Raw genomic sequence first — 18,538 nt, 5'->3', positions numbered from 1 at the left:
TCAACAGCATGGCTAATTCAGCCCTGATATCGACAGGAAAAACTGGCTTCAGGAAATTACTATTTCAGGAGGCCTTTGAGAAACTTGTACAGGCTCTTGACTAATCAGGCAGCGACTGATTTTGTGCAGTGTTGTTCAATGTTTGTGATATTTTTGGTTTTTATTTTGTATGTTTGTCATTAACATAAGAACACAAGAAATTGCAATGCTGGGTCAGACCAAGGGTCCATCAAGCCCAGCATCCTGATTCCAACAGAGGCCAAACCAGGCCACAAGAACCTGGCAATTACCCATTAATTTATGAATCTTTCTTCTGTAACCTGCTCAGACATTGTAGAATGCAAGATATGTCTTTTAAAATAAATAAGCAAATAAATAAATAAAACAAAACTATAGAATGTCCCTTAGGCTGTCTTTTTACTTGACTACATTTTGTCCATAATGGTACCCAGCCATAATTTAGCTGGAGAATGGGAAACATAGTTAAATATTAGGTTTTGTCCAGGTAACTCCAAAATTCACCAAGACAAACCCTGTAAATATTGACCTCCATATGCAATAAACTGCTTTGCCCCCATCAATCAATTTTTCCTCTTTTAATACTTATTGAATGGGTAAAGTATTTTCCTTTCAGCTTGTGATTTCACTCTCCCAGATACTGTGGGTTTGAAAAACTGCAACCAGGTTTGAGATGGGTATGTTATTTGTTGCTATTTTCTTTTGTGAGATTTAACATTCTGTTTCTGGCTGAAATGCTATTGCCATTCAAGATTTTTTTCTCTAGATATGTATACTTGAAATTTAAAAATAAAAAAAATGCAGGCGACTTGACCGCGTGAGCTCTTCATACCTGCTCCTGCTGTTTCTCTGAGAAAATTTTCCTATATATAAATAATGCCTCCGAAAAGGAAGGGAAGACCTAGGAACTATCCCTCGGCGACTATGGTCTCTCCGGGGCAGCGAACCATTGAGCAGAGCGTGAAAAAACCTGGTAATTTGGAGCTAAGAGGTCCGGCTGTCAGGTCACAGGAAGGAGAATGTGACCTGACCTCGGAAGGAATTTCCCTTAGCCCCCTGGACGAGCGACTGCCTCCGGCAGTGCATGGGACCTCAACGCCACGGCTGGGAGGGAGTCCCGATGTGAACGGCGTCTTTCAGCCTGAGGGAGTGGAAGAGAGGAGAAGCCCCGCACAAGTCCCTATTGAACCGGGAGAGTGTGGCTTCGGAGAGCAAGATCTGGAAGGAGGAGGAGAACAGAGGAGTACAGGAGGTGAGAGATCTGTCGCGTGCCCTCCCCCCACACCCGAGGCCACACTGAGTGTTGTGAAACCGGAGGTGGTAACGTTAGATTCACTTTGGAATCTTTCGTCTGCTTTAGTAAAAGCTCTAGAGGTTTGTTCCGGGAAAATTGGTTCATTAGCACATCAAATGGACATACTAAACACTAGTTTGCAAGAACAAAATCAGGATACTACGGAGAAAATAAATAACATGGACATGGAAATAAAACAAGTTAAGCAGGTTCAGGCTACAATTATACAGGACTGTGGTCAAATAAATAGAAGACTCGAAAACATGGAAAATGTTATGAGACATTTAAATTTGAGGGTAATAAATTTCCCTAGGGTGGTGGGTGAATTGCCTAGAGTGACTATTAAACGTTATTTCCTGGAGATATTGGAAATCTCCCCGGAACAATCCCCACCCTTGGATAAGGTATACTTTCTACCTATTCGTACAAGCCAGCAAGTACAAATGCCTCCTAATGCTTTGGAAAATTTAACAGCGTTTCTCGAGACATCTGCGCCTGAAATAATAGAAAGAACTACTTTGCTAATATCTTTTTTTAATGAGTTTGATTTAGGTAAAGTTATGCGGGCCTATTTCAAAAAGATTCAAACCATGTTCATGGGAGGAAATGTGAGGATATACCCTGACTTGACTAAAACGACGCAGCTAAAAAGAAAGAACTTTTTAGTTTTAAAATCTGAAGCTTTGGCAATAGGGGCATCCTTTTTTTTGAGATTTCCCTGCAAATGTGTTGTCAAATTTGAAGGAAACAACTATATATTTTTTCAACCAGATCAACTCAAGAGCTTTATTGAAGCAAAAAAGAGACCCCCTGTTATAAGCAGTGGGTAAATCGTCTATATATGTAATACCTGGTGAATCTAGTCGCCTTTTTCTTTTTATTGATATTGCCTGTATTCTCCTTTAATTTGCATGTACCTCCCCCTCCACCAGATTGGGGTCTAATGGGTTCATAACAATTGAATATTGTATTTCTGTTATAATGATATGTTACTGCTAGAAAATTTGAATTTCCTAATTGTTATTGAACCATATTACATGACAAAGTGGATGCTTTGTAAGTTGTTAAAATTTAATAAAGATAAAATAAAAAAAAATAAAAATAAAAAAAATGCAACTTGAAGTATGGCAGGGAAGAAAAACAATCAACATTTTTAGATATGATTACATGCACATAATATTATGCAAGTCTAGATTTTCTGACTCGGAATATTTGATTGAGAGCAAAATCAGAGGAAGTCAGGGCTGGTCAAATTTGGGTTTTTGGTTAGAAATGTGCTGCTAGTTCAATCCTCAAGTTTACCCATGTTTTCACTTATATAACTACAAACACCTAATTCCCTTCCATGCACATGTAGAGCTTTGACTCCTCTATATAGTTCCTGTTGTTACTTATTTATTGACTAAGTCATATTGTTCTAACTTATTCATCGCTCTCCCTCCTAAGTCTTCTCTCTCTATGGGGGTCATTTATCAGACGGATCGCACGCGATAAGGGATGTTTCACACACGAAAAGTCCCTTATCGCGTCAATACCAAGATGGGGGCGGAGTCGGCCCCGGAAGAGGAGGAGTCGGGGCATCACCGGGTCCGACTCCGAGAAGACGCCGTGGACGACGAAAAGGTAAGGGCATTTTCGCGTCCTATTTCGCGCCCAATAGCTACACCTTCTATGGTGGCGCTATTGGGTGCAAAACCGGCAGCGATCACACCGTGGTGGTGCGATCGCTGCCGGCTACCACAGGACCTCCCCCCATTAGTGCAGTTTTCTCAAGTATCGCAGGCCTGCGATACTTTAGAAAATGAGGCCCTAAAACACTAATCTATAACCTTTTCTCTATTATTGGTTTCTGCAATTATTTATAATGTTCATTGTAACTTTTGCTCCTTTCTCTCTCCATATTTGCTATACGTTTACTGTAAACCGATGTGATGTACACATGAACACCGGTATATAAAAGCATTAAATAAATACATAAATACAGTTTTATAGCTCTAATGAAAACCCTTGAAAAAAGGACATTATTCTTATAGATTTCCACTACAAACTTAAAAACACTAGCTTTTACAATTTAATAAGTCTCAAATTCTATCACCTATTTCTTCTAATAGCAGTTGATGTAAACAAAGAGTGTGGAAAACTGCTACACAGTTTTTCTGTCTAAAAGAAGCTACAGAAAAAGCTTCAATAGAAATAACTTTTAAAATTAAATTTAAAAAAAGTAACTTACAGCATCAGTCAAGTGGACAAGTTCAAGCAATTTGCTATGCAACTGAGCAGCATTCTTCTTATTCATGGCAAACTATAGGTAAAAGCAAAATTAAATTTGAATGTCACATGCAAATCTTTTAACTATGAATTTTCCAAGTAATTAAAGACATTTTCTTGGACAGTACATAACTATTTTAAATAACCAAGCAAAGAGGAAGGCAATTTTGAAACTTCCTTCAGTGCTGCAGTTCCTGCAAACAAATTTTAAGAGGAAAACTGCCCACAAAATTTCTCTTTGAAAATCCCATGGGGGGAGCTGGTACTGCAGAGAGTATATAGCCCACCTACATTGCAGGTACAAAGTATGTGGGATGAAGAATGCATAGAGGTTTGAAAATGAAATCCTTATGTGTACGTAAACAGGCCTGTGCTAACTTTGCCCCCAGCATCTTCCCTTTTCTCACATGGAGAGGGGATAATTTTCAAAAAGGTTTTCCCATATATAAACACTGATTCACCTGGAGAAAGCCCTTTGAAAATTGTACCCTAAGAATGTAATTTTCAAACAGTCTATGCACCTGCAGGACTTTGTACCTGTGGGCCTGCAAGATTATTTTCAAAGGAAAACTTCTTGCAGAGTTTTGCTTTGATAATCTTGCATGCTGCAATGCCACCAGGAGTTTTTTTTTAACCCACATTCATATTTTGTAGTTGCAAAGTGAGTTAAACAATGCATAGGGATTTCAAAATGAAATCCTTATGCATACCTGAGCAGACTAACCCGGGCCCACTCCCAGCTAAATACCAGCAATATCTGAATGTAATTTGCTTTGAAGTGCCTGAAAAGCAGAATATTAATCAAATAAATAAAATCAAAATGATATATCCCATTACACTATGGGTAAAATTTTCTCACAGTTGACAGCATGGGTACCTTTCCCTGCAAAGGTAGGAGGGCAATTTTCAAAGGGGTCTTCTCCATGGTTAAGCTCCGATTTAACCATGGAGAATCCTTTTGAAAAATGCCTAATTTTCAAAATAATTTGCATGCTTAAAACAGTGTTTTATCCATGGAAATGATCTTTTAGAAAACTGCCCGCCCTCTATGCATATAAACGTATGTGCATCATGGCACTACACACATAACTATACCCAATGAGAAAAGGTGTTCTTGGATACATCTTTCTTATGCATCTATCTGCAATTTAGCATTTATGCACATAAGTGGATGCTGCAGACATATATCATCTAACTAGATAAACGAAGCTTGACCGACGTGCCGCAAATGCGCAGAAGACAGCAGCTCTACCGCTCATGTGCGGCACAGAGAACTCTGAGCGACAGAGGGGAGGAGGAAAGGGCAGGGAGCTGCCGCTCCGATATGTTAACAGCCTGAGCCCATCCCTCCTCCACCGCCGGGGGGGGGTGAGGAGTAGGGAGGGACGGCCGGACCATCACGAACCAGGAGGAGGAAAGAAGAGTTGCCAGCAAATGCAATAGAGACCCACGTGCTGCGAAGGGGCCTTGCTCCTTACCTCCAGATGAACAGATTAGAAGTAGCTGCAGCAGGAGCACAGAATGAAGGGAGAAGATCTGAGTCAGCCTGTCCCCTGCCCCCTGAGTCCCGCAGATAAGGAGAAGCCAAGTAAATATTCAGCAACTGCAGGAGGGGGGGAGCAGTGCTATCAACCCGGGGGGGGGGGGTGTCCTCAGCCACCAGGGGAAGAGTTTACATGGGCATCCCTCCACCCCAGTGGCGTAGCCACGGGTGGGCCTGGGTGGGCAGGTGCCCACCCAACTTAGACCCAGGCCCACCCAACTGGCACCGGAACTGCAAGGCTGTCGTGGGATCCCATCCCCGCGACAGCGAACAAGAGAACCCACGCCTCGCGCGCCATCACGGCACACATGGGGCAGCGCTGCTGCGGCCGTATGGCCAACCGGTCTTCCTGTTCGGGGGGGGGGGAGCGGTAGCGCCGCGCGCAGCTTCCGCTTCCTCCCCCCAATGCAGGAAGATCAGCTGCCTCTCCTGCTGCCACCCGTTCTCCTGCTATCTTCGGACCAAACGGCCCGCCGAACTTCCTGTTTGGGGGAGCGGAAGCGCCGCGCACAGCTTCCGCTTTCTCCCCCAAAGCAGGAAGATCAGCTGCCTCTCCTGCTGCCACCGGCCTCCTGCTATCTTCTTCGGGCGTCGGGCCGTATGGTCCACCGATCTTCCTGCTTGGGGGGGGGGGGGAGGGAGGAAGCAGACGTTGTGCACTGCGCTTCCGCTCCCCCCCCCCCGACAGGAAGTTCGGCGGGCAGTACGGCCCGACGCCCGAAGATAGCAGGAGGCCGGTGGCAGCAGGAGAGGCAGCTGATCTTCCTGCTCTGGGGGAGAAAGCGGAAGCTGTGCACGTGCTTGAATATGTATGTGTGGATGAGAATGGGAGTGTGTGTGGGTGAAAACTGGAGCCTGGGTGTGTATGTGGGTGAGAATGGAAGCTTGAATATGTGGGTGAATGGGAGCTCGAATGTGTGTATGTGTGGTTGAGAATGGGAGCCTGGGTTTGTGGGTGGGTGAGAATGGGAGCTTGAATGTGTATATATGGGTGAGAATGAGAGCCTGGGTTTGTGTGGGTGGGTGAGAATGGAAGCTTGAATATGTGGATAAGAATGGGTGCTTGAATGTGTGTATGTGTGGGTGAGAATAGTACCTTAAATGTGTATATGTATGGATGAGAATGGGAGCTTGAATATGTGTGGGTGAGACTGGGAGCATGGGTTTGTGGGTGAGAATAGGAGTCTGGGTTTATGTGTGTGGGTGAGAATGGGTGCCTGGATGTGCGTCTGTGTGTGCATAAGAATATAAGCCTGGGGAGGGGTGAGAAAGTGAGAACTTGAATGTGAGCTTAGGGGGGGGGGGAGAGCATATGAGAGTGACAGCTTGAGTGTGTGAGAGGGAGTCTGTGAGAGAAAGCGTGTGTGTGTGTGTGTGTGTGTGTGTGTAAGGGAAGAAGACAGTAATAGAAGAAAGACACTGAAAAGGAATTAGGAAATGAGCTATAAGGGAAAATGGGAAAAAGAGACCAGGACCAACTGATTAGAAAAATACAAAGATCAGACAACAAAGGTAAAAATATATATCTATATTTTGAGATGTTAGCAATTTAAATATAAGCAACACAACCGCTCTCTCAAAATTTATGGACAGGTAGGAGCCGTGTATAAAATCGTAATAAGAAGGCTAAAGTACCACAAATCACCGTGAATTATGTTTGTATCATTAAGTAAACCTCATACTTAGGCGTAGATGTGAATGCTATGCTGCATAATTTGGCATTATTTATCAGTAAAAAAACAACTAGTAGACCTGCATGCCTACAGCCCACCCATGTTAACCTTGTGCCCACCCAAAAAATCAATTCTGGCTACGCCACTGCTCCACCCCCACTCCCCACAAAGCAGAGCAACAAAAGTGAAAGCCAGAGCCCTGCTCCCTGCTCCCTCCTCCTTCTCAAGTCCCTGAGCGGATTTCTTAAAGGCACAGGTCTCCCAGAAAGAGAGCAAAGCAAGCCTTTACTTTGATGCAGCTCCAGCACTGCTCTCTGCATCAGTGGCAGAGGGGAAGAAAATTAGAAACAAAAAGTTTACAATAAGAGCCAAGAGTATCAGACTGCTGTGCCACAAGGGAAGGAGTGAGTCACATAGCGTAGTGACTGAGAGGGGACGGGAGGGGATGAGAGTGAGGGATGGGATTGGGAGATGGTGGGGAGTGACTGAGGAGGAGAGGGAGTGAGAATGAGGGAAGGGGAGGTGAGAGTGAAGGAAGGGGGTTTCAGTGAAAGGGGAGGGAGGCAGTGGGAGAAAGAGGGTGAATAAGACTGAGGGAAAGGAGTTTGAGTGGGGGCAGGGGAGGGAAGGGAGGTGAGTGGAGGAAGGGGGGTGAGTGACCGAGGGGAAGGAGGATGAGTGACCAAGGTGAATGAGAGAGGGGAAGGAGGAGTGAGGGAGAAGAAATGAGGAAGAGTGCCATTTCCGAAAACCAAACCGAAAAAAAATGTTTTAATGCAGCCCATTGTTACAGGCTTAACGGCTTGTATATTTATAAACTATGCCGTGGGAATTGCACAGTTTATAAAATACTGCATAATTCTGCTCTGAAAGTACATATGTTTCAGTATGCACAAATATTTTCAATACAAGAAAATGCATACTTTCTCTACTTATTTTATAAACATGCACACATATTCTAGGTGTATAAAAAATATAACATGTATGTGTAATACCCCTGATTTATTTGTGGAGGAAGGTATTTTATAAAATATGCATGTATATCATTTTGAAAATACTTGAAATTATCAGTTTGACGATATCTCCACCAGTTCACCCAATCCATTTTCAGTTCACCTAGACCCTCTAGCATTTCACCCTACATGTCTATCAGTTCACCTAGGCCTCACACCCAAAAACTACAGCCAAAGAACAGGTCTGACTTCACTTGCGGCAGTCAATTGGCAGGTGTAAATGTGTATGAATAAGTTTGCTAATATAGATTCACATTCATCTATTACAAAATAGTGGTCCAGCGGGGTCCCGCGAGCGATCTCTTCCTCCATGCCATTGTGCTATCGGGCTTGCTATGACTCAAAATGGCGCCGATAACCTTGCCCTTACGATGTCACAGGGCTACTGGTGCCATTGGTCAGCCCCTGTCACATGTTAGGAGCACGTTGAAATTGCTAATTCGTGATAAACGAATGCACATGTCTAATGTCTTATATATGAAAACATGCAACCCAGAGGTTAATAGAGATTAGGGAGAACTATAGGAATTAATTGAATGTGCTCTTGAGAATTGCTTGATCAAAACAGCTGTCTTGACATGAAGCTTCATCTAGATTGTAATTAGCAAATAATTTATAGAGAGAAGACCAGCTGGAAGTTGCCATTGTTCTGACTTTATGAGGTTTTGTCTTATTTTGATGTTGTGACTGAGGATAACAATAAGAGATGCAGTCAAAAATCCTGGTGGAAAGAGACATTTTTCAAGTGAAAAACCTTGCTTGACTGAGTTGAAGGAGATAAGCAGTTGAGACGACTTTTATGTTCAACTTTGTTCTCTCCAAACAGACTTTATCTGCAGTCCAACCAGGGACGCTGTCTGCACTGGGTAATTGGGGCCCATGCCCTGAGTCTCTTCCTCAGTACTCCAAGTCTCCATGTCTTCAGCCGTTAGTAGAGCAAAAGAAGAGGCCCTGCTGGAATGCTCACATTACTCCTGGAGCTGGCAGAGGAAGAGGCCCTGTGTGGCTGCGGACATTTCTTCTGCAGCCAGAGAGGCTGTGCTGGAAAATCCATTTTACTCCTGGAGTTGGCAAAGGAGGAGGCCCTGTGGGGGTGCTCCCCAATGGAGCTACCAGTATTTTCCTTGCAGCTAGCTGAAAAAGAGAGGAAGAGGCCGGGAGCAATCGTGTGTGATAACCTGTGTGTTTATATTAGAATCTTTTGTGGAGAGAAAGATAATGTATTTGAGAGTGTGAGAGAGGGTTTGTTTGTGAGAGAGAGTGCATGTTCCCGTGAGTGTGAGAGATCCTGTTTCTGTGTGGTGAGACAACCTGTGTGTGAGAGTACCTGTGAGTATGAGAGCCTGTTTGTGTGTGTTTGTGAGTGCCTGTGAGTACTTGTGAGTGTGATAAAGCCTGTTTGTGTGAGAGTGACAGTGCTTGTGATTGTGTGAGAAAATAAACGTGTGTCAGAGAGTGTGTGTATGTGTACCCCTCCAATCCACGACACTCTCAGGGTGACTGGAAATCTAAAGTTCCCAGGTATGGAGTGAGGTGGTGGTTATCTTTATTTGTTTGAATTATTGGGTGTTATTTGATGTGTCTGCTATTTTGAAATATTTAATGATGTTTGGTAAATTTTAAAACATTTTTATATGCATTATTAATTACTGAATACAAGCTGTTAAGCCCGTAACAACGGGCTACATTAAAACATTTTTTTTTGGTTTGGTTTTCGGAAACGGCACTCTTCCTCATTTCTTCTCCCTCACTCCCCCTTCCCCTCTCTCATTCACCTTGGTCACTCATCCTCCTTCCCCTCGGTCACTCATCCCCCTTCCTCCACTCACCTCCCTTCCCTCCCCTGCCCCCCACTCAAACTCCTTTCCCGCAGTCTTATTCACCCTCTTTCTCCCACTGCCTCCCTCCCCTTTCACTGAAACCCCCTTCCTTCACTCTCACCTCCCCTTCCCTCATTCTCACTCCCTCCCCTCCTCAGTCACTCCCCACCCTCTCCCAATCCCATCCCTCACTCTCATCCCCTCCCGTCCCCTCTCAGTCACTACGCTATGTGACTCACTCCTTCCCTTGTGGCACGACAGTCTGTTACTCTTGGCCCTTATTGTAAACTTTTTGTTTCTAATTTTCTTCCCCTCTGCCACTGATGCAGAGAGCAGTGCTGGAGCTGCATCAAAGTAAAGGCTTGCTTTGCTCTCTTTCTGGGAGACCTGTGCCTTTAAGAAATCCGCTCAGGGACTTGAGAGGGAGGAGGGAGCAGGGAGAAGGGCTCTGGCTTTCACTTTTGTTGCTCTGCTTTGTGGGGAGTGGGGGTGGAGGGATGCCCATGTAAACTCTTCCCCTGGTGGCTGAGACCCCCCACCCCTGGGTTGATAGCACTGCTCCCCCCTCCCCCCTCCTGCAGTTGCTGAATGTTTACTTGGCTTCTCCTTATCTGCGGGACTCAGGGGGCAGGGGGCGGGCTGACTCAGATCTTCTCCATTCGTTCAGTTGTCTTCCCTGTGCTCCTGCTGCAGCTACTTCTAATCTGTTCAGCTGGAGGTAAGGAGCAAGGCCCCTTCGCAGCACGTGGGTCTCTACTGCATTTGCTGGCGACTCTTCTTTCCTCCTCCTGTCCCTGTTCGTGATGGTCCGGCCGTCCCTCCCTACTCCTTCCCCCCCCCCCCCACCCCGGCGGTGAAGGAGGGACGGGCTCAGGCTGTTAACATATTGGAGCGGCAGCTCCCTGCCCTTTCCTCCTCCCCTCTGTTGCTCAGAGTTCTCTGTGCCGCACATGCGCTGTAGAGCTGCTCTCTACTGCGCATTTGCGGCACGTCAGTCAAGCTTCGTTTATCTAGTTAGATTATTCTACTTGTCAGCTGATTTGAAATATTTTTCATTTTATTAGTATTGCTGATATTTTACATTTTTTGTTTGTATTTATTTAATGTTAACAAGAATGGTGATATTATTTTATAACTAATTAAAGTTCAGAGATGAAAAGAGTGATTTTCAAGAAACACTTACATTTTTGTAATTTGGACCTTCATACCATTCTGTGGATGCTGAATATGATTTTTACTCAGTCACCACTTGTGGTCTCCTTTAATCATAGGTCCATATTCAATAATTTCTTTCTTTAGGAATTTTTATGAAATGTTTTTAAATTTTAGTAAAATAGATGTTCTTTCCCTTTATTAGATTCCAGAGTCCAACATGATACCATGTTTCACATCCTGCTACCTTAGGGACTCTCCAAGGAGTTCGTTAATCAGAGAGAAATGTATTATTATCCAAGAAAGTCAAACTTATTCTTTTAGACTTTCTTTTGAAAAATAAATAGTTCAATCATACACATTGGGAACAACATTGCAACAGACAAGAATCACTTATTACATGCCACAACCATTTTGGCATTTATGCTACTTAGAGATGGAGCAACTCAGAGCGAGACTATTTAAACAATTACATATCTTGCATATGTTTCCATGTAATATGATTGACAGACAATCTGGCAGGGGCTATTTACATAAACAAAGCCCACTCTATCTCCTTATTTAAACCCATTGGAGAAATAGACTGTAATTGAAAAATCCATCTCTGCTCATGTTATCTAAGCTTCTTGACACGATCTCCTCCTCTCCAGTGTGGTGGTACAATTACGAAAATGGTCTACTGTATTTCTTCAAATTTATGATGAAACTCCATAAAGTGAGCACTAGTGGGGCCTCTATTATCCCACTTTTTAAGCAACTTCTAGGCTCAATTAATTGTGCTCAAATTCACCATTTAGTCATACCCACATAAATCATTTGCTGAAATGGACAAAATTGTTGTGGTCCTGGCCTGCGGAGGTCCACGGTCGGTCAATCCTCCTACCTCTGGGGTGCTCCGAGCACCGCAGCATCACCAGGACTCCATTTGGACCTTGCTGGGCCCTTCTCGTGGCGATCCCCCCTCGAGGGAGACGCCGCAGATGCTCTCCAGCTGGCCCCACCCCCTAGGCATGCGCGCATGCAGGGGCTTGATTTTAAAGGATGACATCAGACGCCTTCAGGGGTTTTTTTTTTTTAATTCTTTATTTATGATTTTAATTCACAAAATAAAATCAGAAATACATTTCAATAATGTTCATACAATGAAAATTATTTTTGAGGAAGAAAGGTTACCATAATTACAACTTCAATATCTAACAGTCATACCCTTAATCACCTTCTTCCAGTTACCAAACAAATCTAGGGGGCTACTATAAGCAAGAAACTTTTTAGGAAATAAATTTAGAACAAAATTAACAGAAGTAAGTCGACTTAACATTAAGACCCAACAGTATCCTGACTAGAATTCCTATCTCTTTCTGCCTGAGCCCTCTGACCTTCTAAGAATTTTTCTAAGTCCTGTGGTTCATAATATATATACTTTTTATCATTCACCCACATTATGCACTTACATGGAAACCTTATGATGGTACGAATCCCAAAAGTTTTAGCAAGGTTTGCTAGTGCAATAAACTTTTTTCTCCTAGTTTGAGTTTCTCTCGCTATGTCTGGATAAATCCATATCTTCTGGCCCAGGTAGAGGGAGGTTCTATTTAACATAAACTGTTTAAGAATTTTATCTCTGTCTTCTGACTGAGAAAATTTTACTAGCAAGGTACCCCTACTCTCTACCTGGGCACTGAGAGATGTCTCTAGTAGGGATGTGAATCGTTTTTCAACGATTAAAATTATCGTCCGATAATGTTTATATCGTCTTAAATCGTTATAGAACACGATACAATAGAAATTCTAACGATTTATCGTTAAAAATCGTTAAATCGTGTTAGTGCGCACTAACTCGAGTTAGTGCGCAATAACTCCCCGTTAGTGCGCACTAACTCGATTTAGTGCGCACTAACTGAAAATGATACAAATAAACACTTTCCAGGTCACTGAAGGTCAGTTAGGAATGAATATGTGTTCCTATTGGCTGGCTGCCCTCTTATCTATTGATGTTACCAAGGTTACCACTGAGGTGATGGTTGGGGGGATGGGAAATGGAACTGGAAACTAACGAACACCAACAGAAAATGAAACAAAGTGTTCACACTTCCCAGGTCAGTAAAGGTCACTTAGGAATGAATATGTATGTATGTATTCCTATTGGCTGGCTGTGCTCTTATCTATTGATGTTACCAAGGCTAATACTGAGGTTATGGTTGGGGGGATGTGAAATGGAAACAGTTGGAAGCTTGACAAAAAAAGTAATGTAATGATCAGCACTCACGTGACTAGAACTTGTTTGTTTATTATTTTTGTTAGCAGGCACCTGAAATGCTAGTGCATGTTGAATTTGCCAATCACTGTGCATTTTAGAAAGGTGGTCCTGGCTGGAACTGTACACAGTTCAAATATATGTAATTGATTGTTGGTAAGTGTATTTTTTAAGTAGCCACACTGGCACAAGTATGTTTACTTTTCCTCCTACTTAACTCACTAGCTCAGCTTTGTAAGAAGGGCTTCTCTGCTTGTGTGTTGTTTTTGTTTGGTGTGAGGAGAGCAGAAACATCAGATCTTTATTCAATCTACTACAGTCATCTCTTACAGTGCCCTATCCCTATTAATACCAGGAGTGTTGTGATCTTCCTGCACACAGTGCCCTAACCCTGATACCAGTCTGAGACAGCTCCCTCCCTGCATTACTAGTGAGAGGCTGGCTTCACAGACAGGGGGGAGCTGCCTGACCCTCACTCCTGACTTCCCCCATGTCCCAGCTAGTGAATGGTGTGTGGGTGAGGGGGGGGGGGGGAGGATGGTGAAGTCTGAGACAGCTCCCTCCCTGCATTACTAGTGAGAGGCTGGCTTCACAGACAGGGGGGAGCTGCCTGACCCTCACTCCTGACTTCCCCCATGTCCCAGCTAGTGAATGGTGTGTGGGTGAGGGGGGGGGGGAGGATGGTGAAGTCTGAGACAGCTCCCTCCCTGCATTACTAGTGAGAGGCTGGCTTCACAGACAGGGGGGAGCTGCCTGACCCTCACTCCTGACTTCCCCCATGTCCCAGCTAGAGAATGGTGTGTGGGTGAGGGGGGGGGGGGAGGATGGTGAAGTCTGAGACAGCTCCCTCCCTGCATTACTAGTGAGAGGCTGGCTTCACAGACAGGGGGGAGCTGCCTGACCCTCACTCCTGACTTCCCCCATGTCCCAGCTAGTGAATGGTGTGTGGGTGAGGGGGGGGGGGGAGGATGGTGAAGTCTGAGACAGCTCCCTCCCTGCATTACTAGTGAGAGGCTGGCTTCACAGACAGGGGGGAGCTGCCTGACCCTCACTCCTCCGGGGTATTGTGATCTTCCTGCACACAGTGCCCTATCCCTGATACCAGGGGTGTTGTGATCTTCCTGCATGCAGTGCCCTATCCCTATTAATACCAGGAGTGTTGTGATCTTCCTGCATGCAGTGCCCTATCCCTATTAATACCAGGAGTGTTGTGATCTTCCTGCATGCAGTGCCCTATCCCTGATACCGGGATGTATGCAAGAAGATCACAACACCCCCGGTATCAGGAATAGGGCACTGTGTGCAGGAAGATCACAACACCCCCAGTGTCAGGAATAGGGCACTGTGTGCAGGAAGATCACAACACCCCTGGTATTAGGGATAGGGCACTGTGTGCAGGAAGATCACAACACTCCTGGTATTAATAGGGATAGGGCACTGTGTGCAGGAAGATCACAATACCCCTGGTATCAGGGTTAGGGCACAAGTTCTAGTCACATTGACTGATCACATTACTTGTTTTGTCAAGCTACCAACTGTTTCCATTTCCCATCCCCCATATACTGTCAGTAGGAAGCTTGGTAACATGAATAAATAAGAGGGCAGCCAATAGGAATACATATTCATTCCTAAACTGACCTTAACTGACCTGAAAAGTGTCAAATTGTATCATTTTCAGTTAGTGCGCACTAACTCCCAGTTAGTGTGCACTAACTCCCGTTAGTGCGCACTAACTCGAGTTAGTGCGCACTAATCGGAAAAAACGATTTTTAACGATTTTTTAACTAAAAAATCGTGCCTAAGATGATTTTCTTGCCCTGCCACACGATTTCTATCGTTAAGACGATATGGAAAACGATTCACATCCCTAGTCTCTAGTAATTCGGTGACATTTAACGTTGTTTCCTGATATTCTTGATTTACATTTACATTGCTACTTTGGTTACTCTGTCCTATAAAATACGCATTAGATATTAAAGGTAGGTTTTCAGATGTTATTGAAAGAACATTCATAAAATAATTTTTCAGTTGTTCTTTAGATGACATTAATCTACACTTAGGGAAGTTAACTATTCTAAGGTTTTGGTAACGGACTACATTTTCCAAATTTTCCACTTTCTTAGCCATTACATTTTCTCCTTTAATGATGTTAAACTGTACATTCTTAATTGAGTTTAATTCTTCCTCCACCTTTACCAACGTCGCACTATTATTAGTGACCAAAGGATTAATATTTAATATAACATTCTGCATCTCTTTTATGTTGACATTTAAATTGGCAATGTTTACTTGTAAACCAGTTATCGCTTGCCATAGCATTTCTAAGGAAACTTTCTTAGGGTTTACAGGTTTAGCAATTGGGGTTGATGATAACAAAAAGTTCGCTTCAAGTTCTTGTCTGTCAGTGTTCCCAAGGTTTGGAGGAGGAGTATTCTCTCCAGGAACGTTTGGACTCCCATCTGTTCCATTTGATTTTCCACCGACTTTATGTTCACCCATTTGAGATGTATCAGCTGCTTCACCAAGCTCGCTTTCTTGTACTGACCTTATACCTGGAACCTCCTCATTTGAGCCCACTATTACCAACGACTTCCATATGGTATGTGAGCCTGACTCCAAGGTATGGGCAGTAAACTGGGGGGGAGCCGGCACTGACGGGGCCCCTGGACTTAGACTGACTTCACCTGATAGAGGAGACACTTGCTCCTTGTCTACCTCTATAATAGGCCTCTCAGGGGTTAAATATGCCTACGGTGAGTAAAAGCCCGTTATCACTGATTGAGTAGGGATAGGTCTCGCTGGTATTGAGGACTCCTGCTTGACCTTTCCCTTTCTTTTAGTGTGAGGCATTATGTTAGAAGAAAAGTTAAAGTCAATGAATATGGGGTTACTCACTCTTCTGTAGCAAGGCAATATACAGCTGAAGAGGTACCGGAGGTTCCGATGTCCTGGAAATAAAGTCCTGGGCGCCTTCTTCGCCTTCGCCGGCCTAAGCCGGTCCAAGCCGCGCGCCCCTTACGGAGCGCGCGGCTTAGGCAGCGCGCCGACGGCGACAACGCGCCGTCTGCAGATCTTTTTAAAGGCAGACGCAGGCTGCCGATGTCACTGGGCGTCTCCTTCCGGGTCCAGAACCCGCCGCTGTTCCGAAGGGTGTCAGGTGGCGTTAACAAGCCATCAAGGCGCCAGCAGCAGAACTCCTCTCTTTCTCTCCTCTCCGCTCAGCAGCTCCCGGGGTTTCCAGCGTCTGCAGATCTTTTTAAAGGCAGACGCAGGCTGCTGACGTCACTGGGCATCTCCTTCCGAGTCCAGAACCCGCCGCTGTTCCGAAGGGTGTCAGATGGCGTTAACAAGCCATCAAGGCGCCAGCAGCAGAACTCCTCTCTCTCTCTCTTCTCCGCTCAGCAGCTCCCGGGGTTTCCAGCGTCTGCAGATCTTTTTAAAGGCAGACGCAGGCTGCTGACGTCACTGGGCGTCTCCTTCCGGGTCCAGAACCCGCCGCTGTTCCGAAGGGTGTCAGGTGGCGTTAACAAGCCATCGAGGCGCCAGCAGCAGAACTCCTCTCTCTCTCTCCTCTCCACTCAGCAGCTCCCTTTCAGGGTTTTAAACCCTGCAGTCAGCCTTACCTTTTGCCTTGCAATGAGTTTCCCTCTTGAGGTTAGTAATTGCTGTCTTCTTTCTTGGTCCTGCGTATCCCTGCTTCCTGTTCCTGTCTTGTCCCTGCTCCAGCCTTTCCTTGCTTGCTCCTGTTCCTGGCTTCTGACTTCAGCTCGTCCTCTGGTTCCTGACTTCGGCTCATCTCCTGGCTCCTGACTTCGGCTCGTCTTCCTGGCTCCTGACTTCGGTTTGTTCTCTGGTATCCTGCTTGCTGCCTGCTCGACCCCTGGTTCGTCTTCGGTCTCTGCTGTCTGCTGCCTGCCCTGACTCCTGGTTTGTTCCACATCCTGCTTGTCTGTTGCCTGTCTCGATCCAGACTGCTGCACGTTCACTCCGACTGGGAGACCCCGCCTATGTTCAAGCGATTTGGGTCCTCATGGGCTCCTCCTGGGGGGACATCAGGCTTCCAGTGGTGAAGTTCCTGTTGGTCTCCTGGATCCTACTCTCCTCTGCTTTGCAACTTCAGGACAACTCTTCGTATACTCGTCTTCAGGAGGCCGCACATAAGTCCAAGTGGCTCGGATCCTCAAGGGCTCCTCCTGGGAGGATCTCGGGCATCCAGTGGTGAAGATTCGGTGGGTCTCCTGAGTTTATCTGCCTTCCGGCCATGAACTCCGCTGTGGGCCTTCTCACAGTGTGCTATCATCATTCCTAGCCGGCTCAAGGGTCCACGAACTCAACAGTTTGCAAGGCCATGGACCCGGCGGACCTTGCCGGTCTTCAGGCCATTCCTGGTATCGCTCAGTGGCTACAACAGCAGCAACACTGCTTAGATGTTCTGATGGCGACAGTAGAGAGACTGGCTAACCATTTGGATTTTATGCCCCCCGGTAGCACCCCCTGCTTTCGTTCCAATGCTAAGCCCCGGACTTGTGGCTTCCACTCAGCTGCCAGCTCCATCCAGGTACTCGGGTGAAGCCAAACAGTGCCGTGGGTTCCTTAACCAATGTTATGTACGGTTTACACTACTGCCAACCCAGTTTCCGTCGGATCTGGTGAAGACCAGCTATATCATTTCCTTGTTGGAAGGGAAGGCTCTGGCCTGGGCCTCGTCGTTATGAGAATGCAATGATCCCATCCTGGGAAACTTGCAACAATTTCTACATTTAGACAAATCTTTGATGAGCCAGCTCAGAAGTCTACGGCGGTTGCCGAGTTGTTGCAGCTGTGCCAGGGCTCTCATTCTCTCACCTAGTACGTGGTCGAATTCCACACGTTGGCAACTGAGCTAGACTGGAGGGAGGACAGTCTCCACGGTATATTCTTGGAAGGATTGTCCTCACATCTTAAGGATGAGCTAGTGGCAAGGGACCTTCCGGATAACTTAGACGGCATGATAGACCTGGCAGGAAGGGTTGACCGCCAACTCCAACAATGCTTCTGAGAAGGGAGATCAGTTCAAAGACTGGTTAACCTAGCACCCGCATTCTCTCGACCTATGTCTTCTCCCTCTACTTCTTCGGGCAGCCAAGGAGTAGACCCTATGCAATTGGGATGAACCCCTCTTTCTCCAGAGGAACGCAGATGTTGACGCTCACTAGGCCTCTGTTTATACTGTGGGAAAAAGGGGCACTTCCTAGGCCAATGTGGTGAACGGCCAGAAAATGCCAGAACCTAGGTGTCATCGGGGAGCTGACCCTAGGTAGTACCAATCCTGCTCTCCAATGTACCTTATCGGTTACCCTCGATTACCCCGATTGTTACGAGCGTGGCCTCAGCTGCTGTTACAAACCGAGGCCACGGTCGTTTCTGAAATGGGTGATGTGAGCCCTTGGGCCACGGCATGGCTCAGGGAGGAGCCCCAAGACACACCGTGGGAGGTAAGCTGGTACGAGCACAGGTAACGAAG

The 18,538-nt window shown here is 45.5% G+C and overlaps 1 protein-coding gene across 1 annotated transcript in view; it reads right to left on the bottom strand.

The window, feature by feature from the left end:
* The window catches only part of LOC115092767 (disintegrin and metalloproteinase domain-containing protein 9-like), a gene marked incomplete at its 3' end in the record, with an annotated part of 1,804,538 nt that overhangs the window by 924,169 nt on the left and 861,831 nt on the right, over positions 1-18,538 (bottom strand). Inside the window, exon 8 of the mRNA XM_029604071.1 lies at positions 3,543-3,614. Within this exon, the coding sequence (XP_029459931.1) occupies positions 3,543-3,614 (72 nt within the window). The remainder of the gene's footprint in view (positions 1-3,542; positions 3,615-18,538) is intronic.

This window comes from Rhinatrema bivittatum, chromosome 5, assembly GCF_901001135.1.
Source record: "Rhinatrema bivittatum chromosome 5, aRhiBiv1.1, whole genome shotgun sequence".
NCBI classification, from domain to species: Eukaryota; Metazoa; Chordata; class Amphibia; order Gymnophiona; family Rhinatrematidae; genus Rhinatrema; species Rhinatrema bivittatum.
Note: the sequence above shows the minus strand (reverse complement) of the source record. Positions and strands in the feature narration are given on the sequence as shown.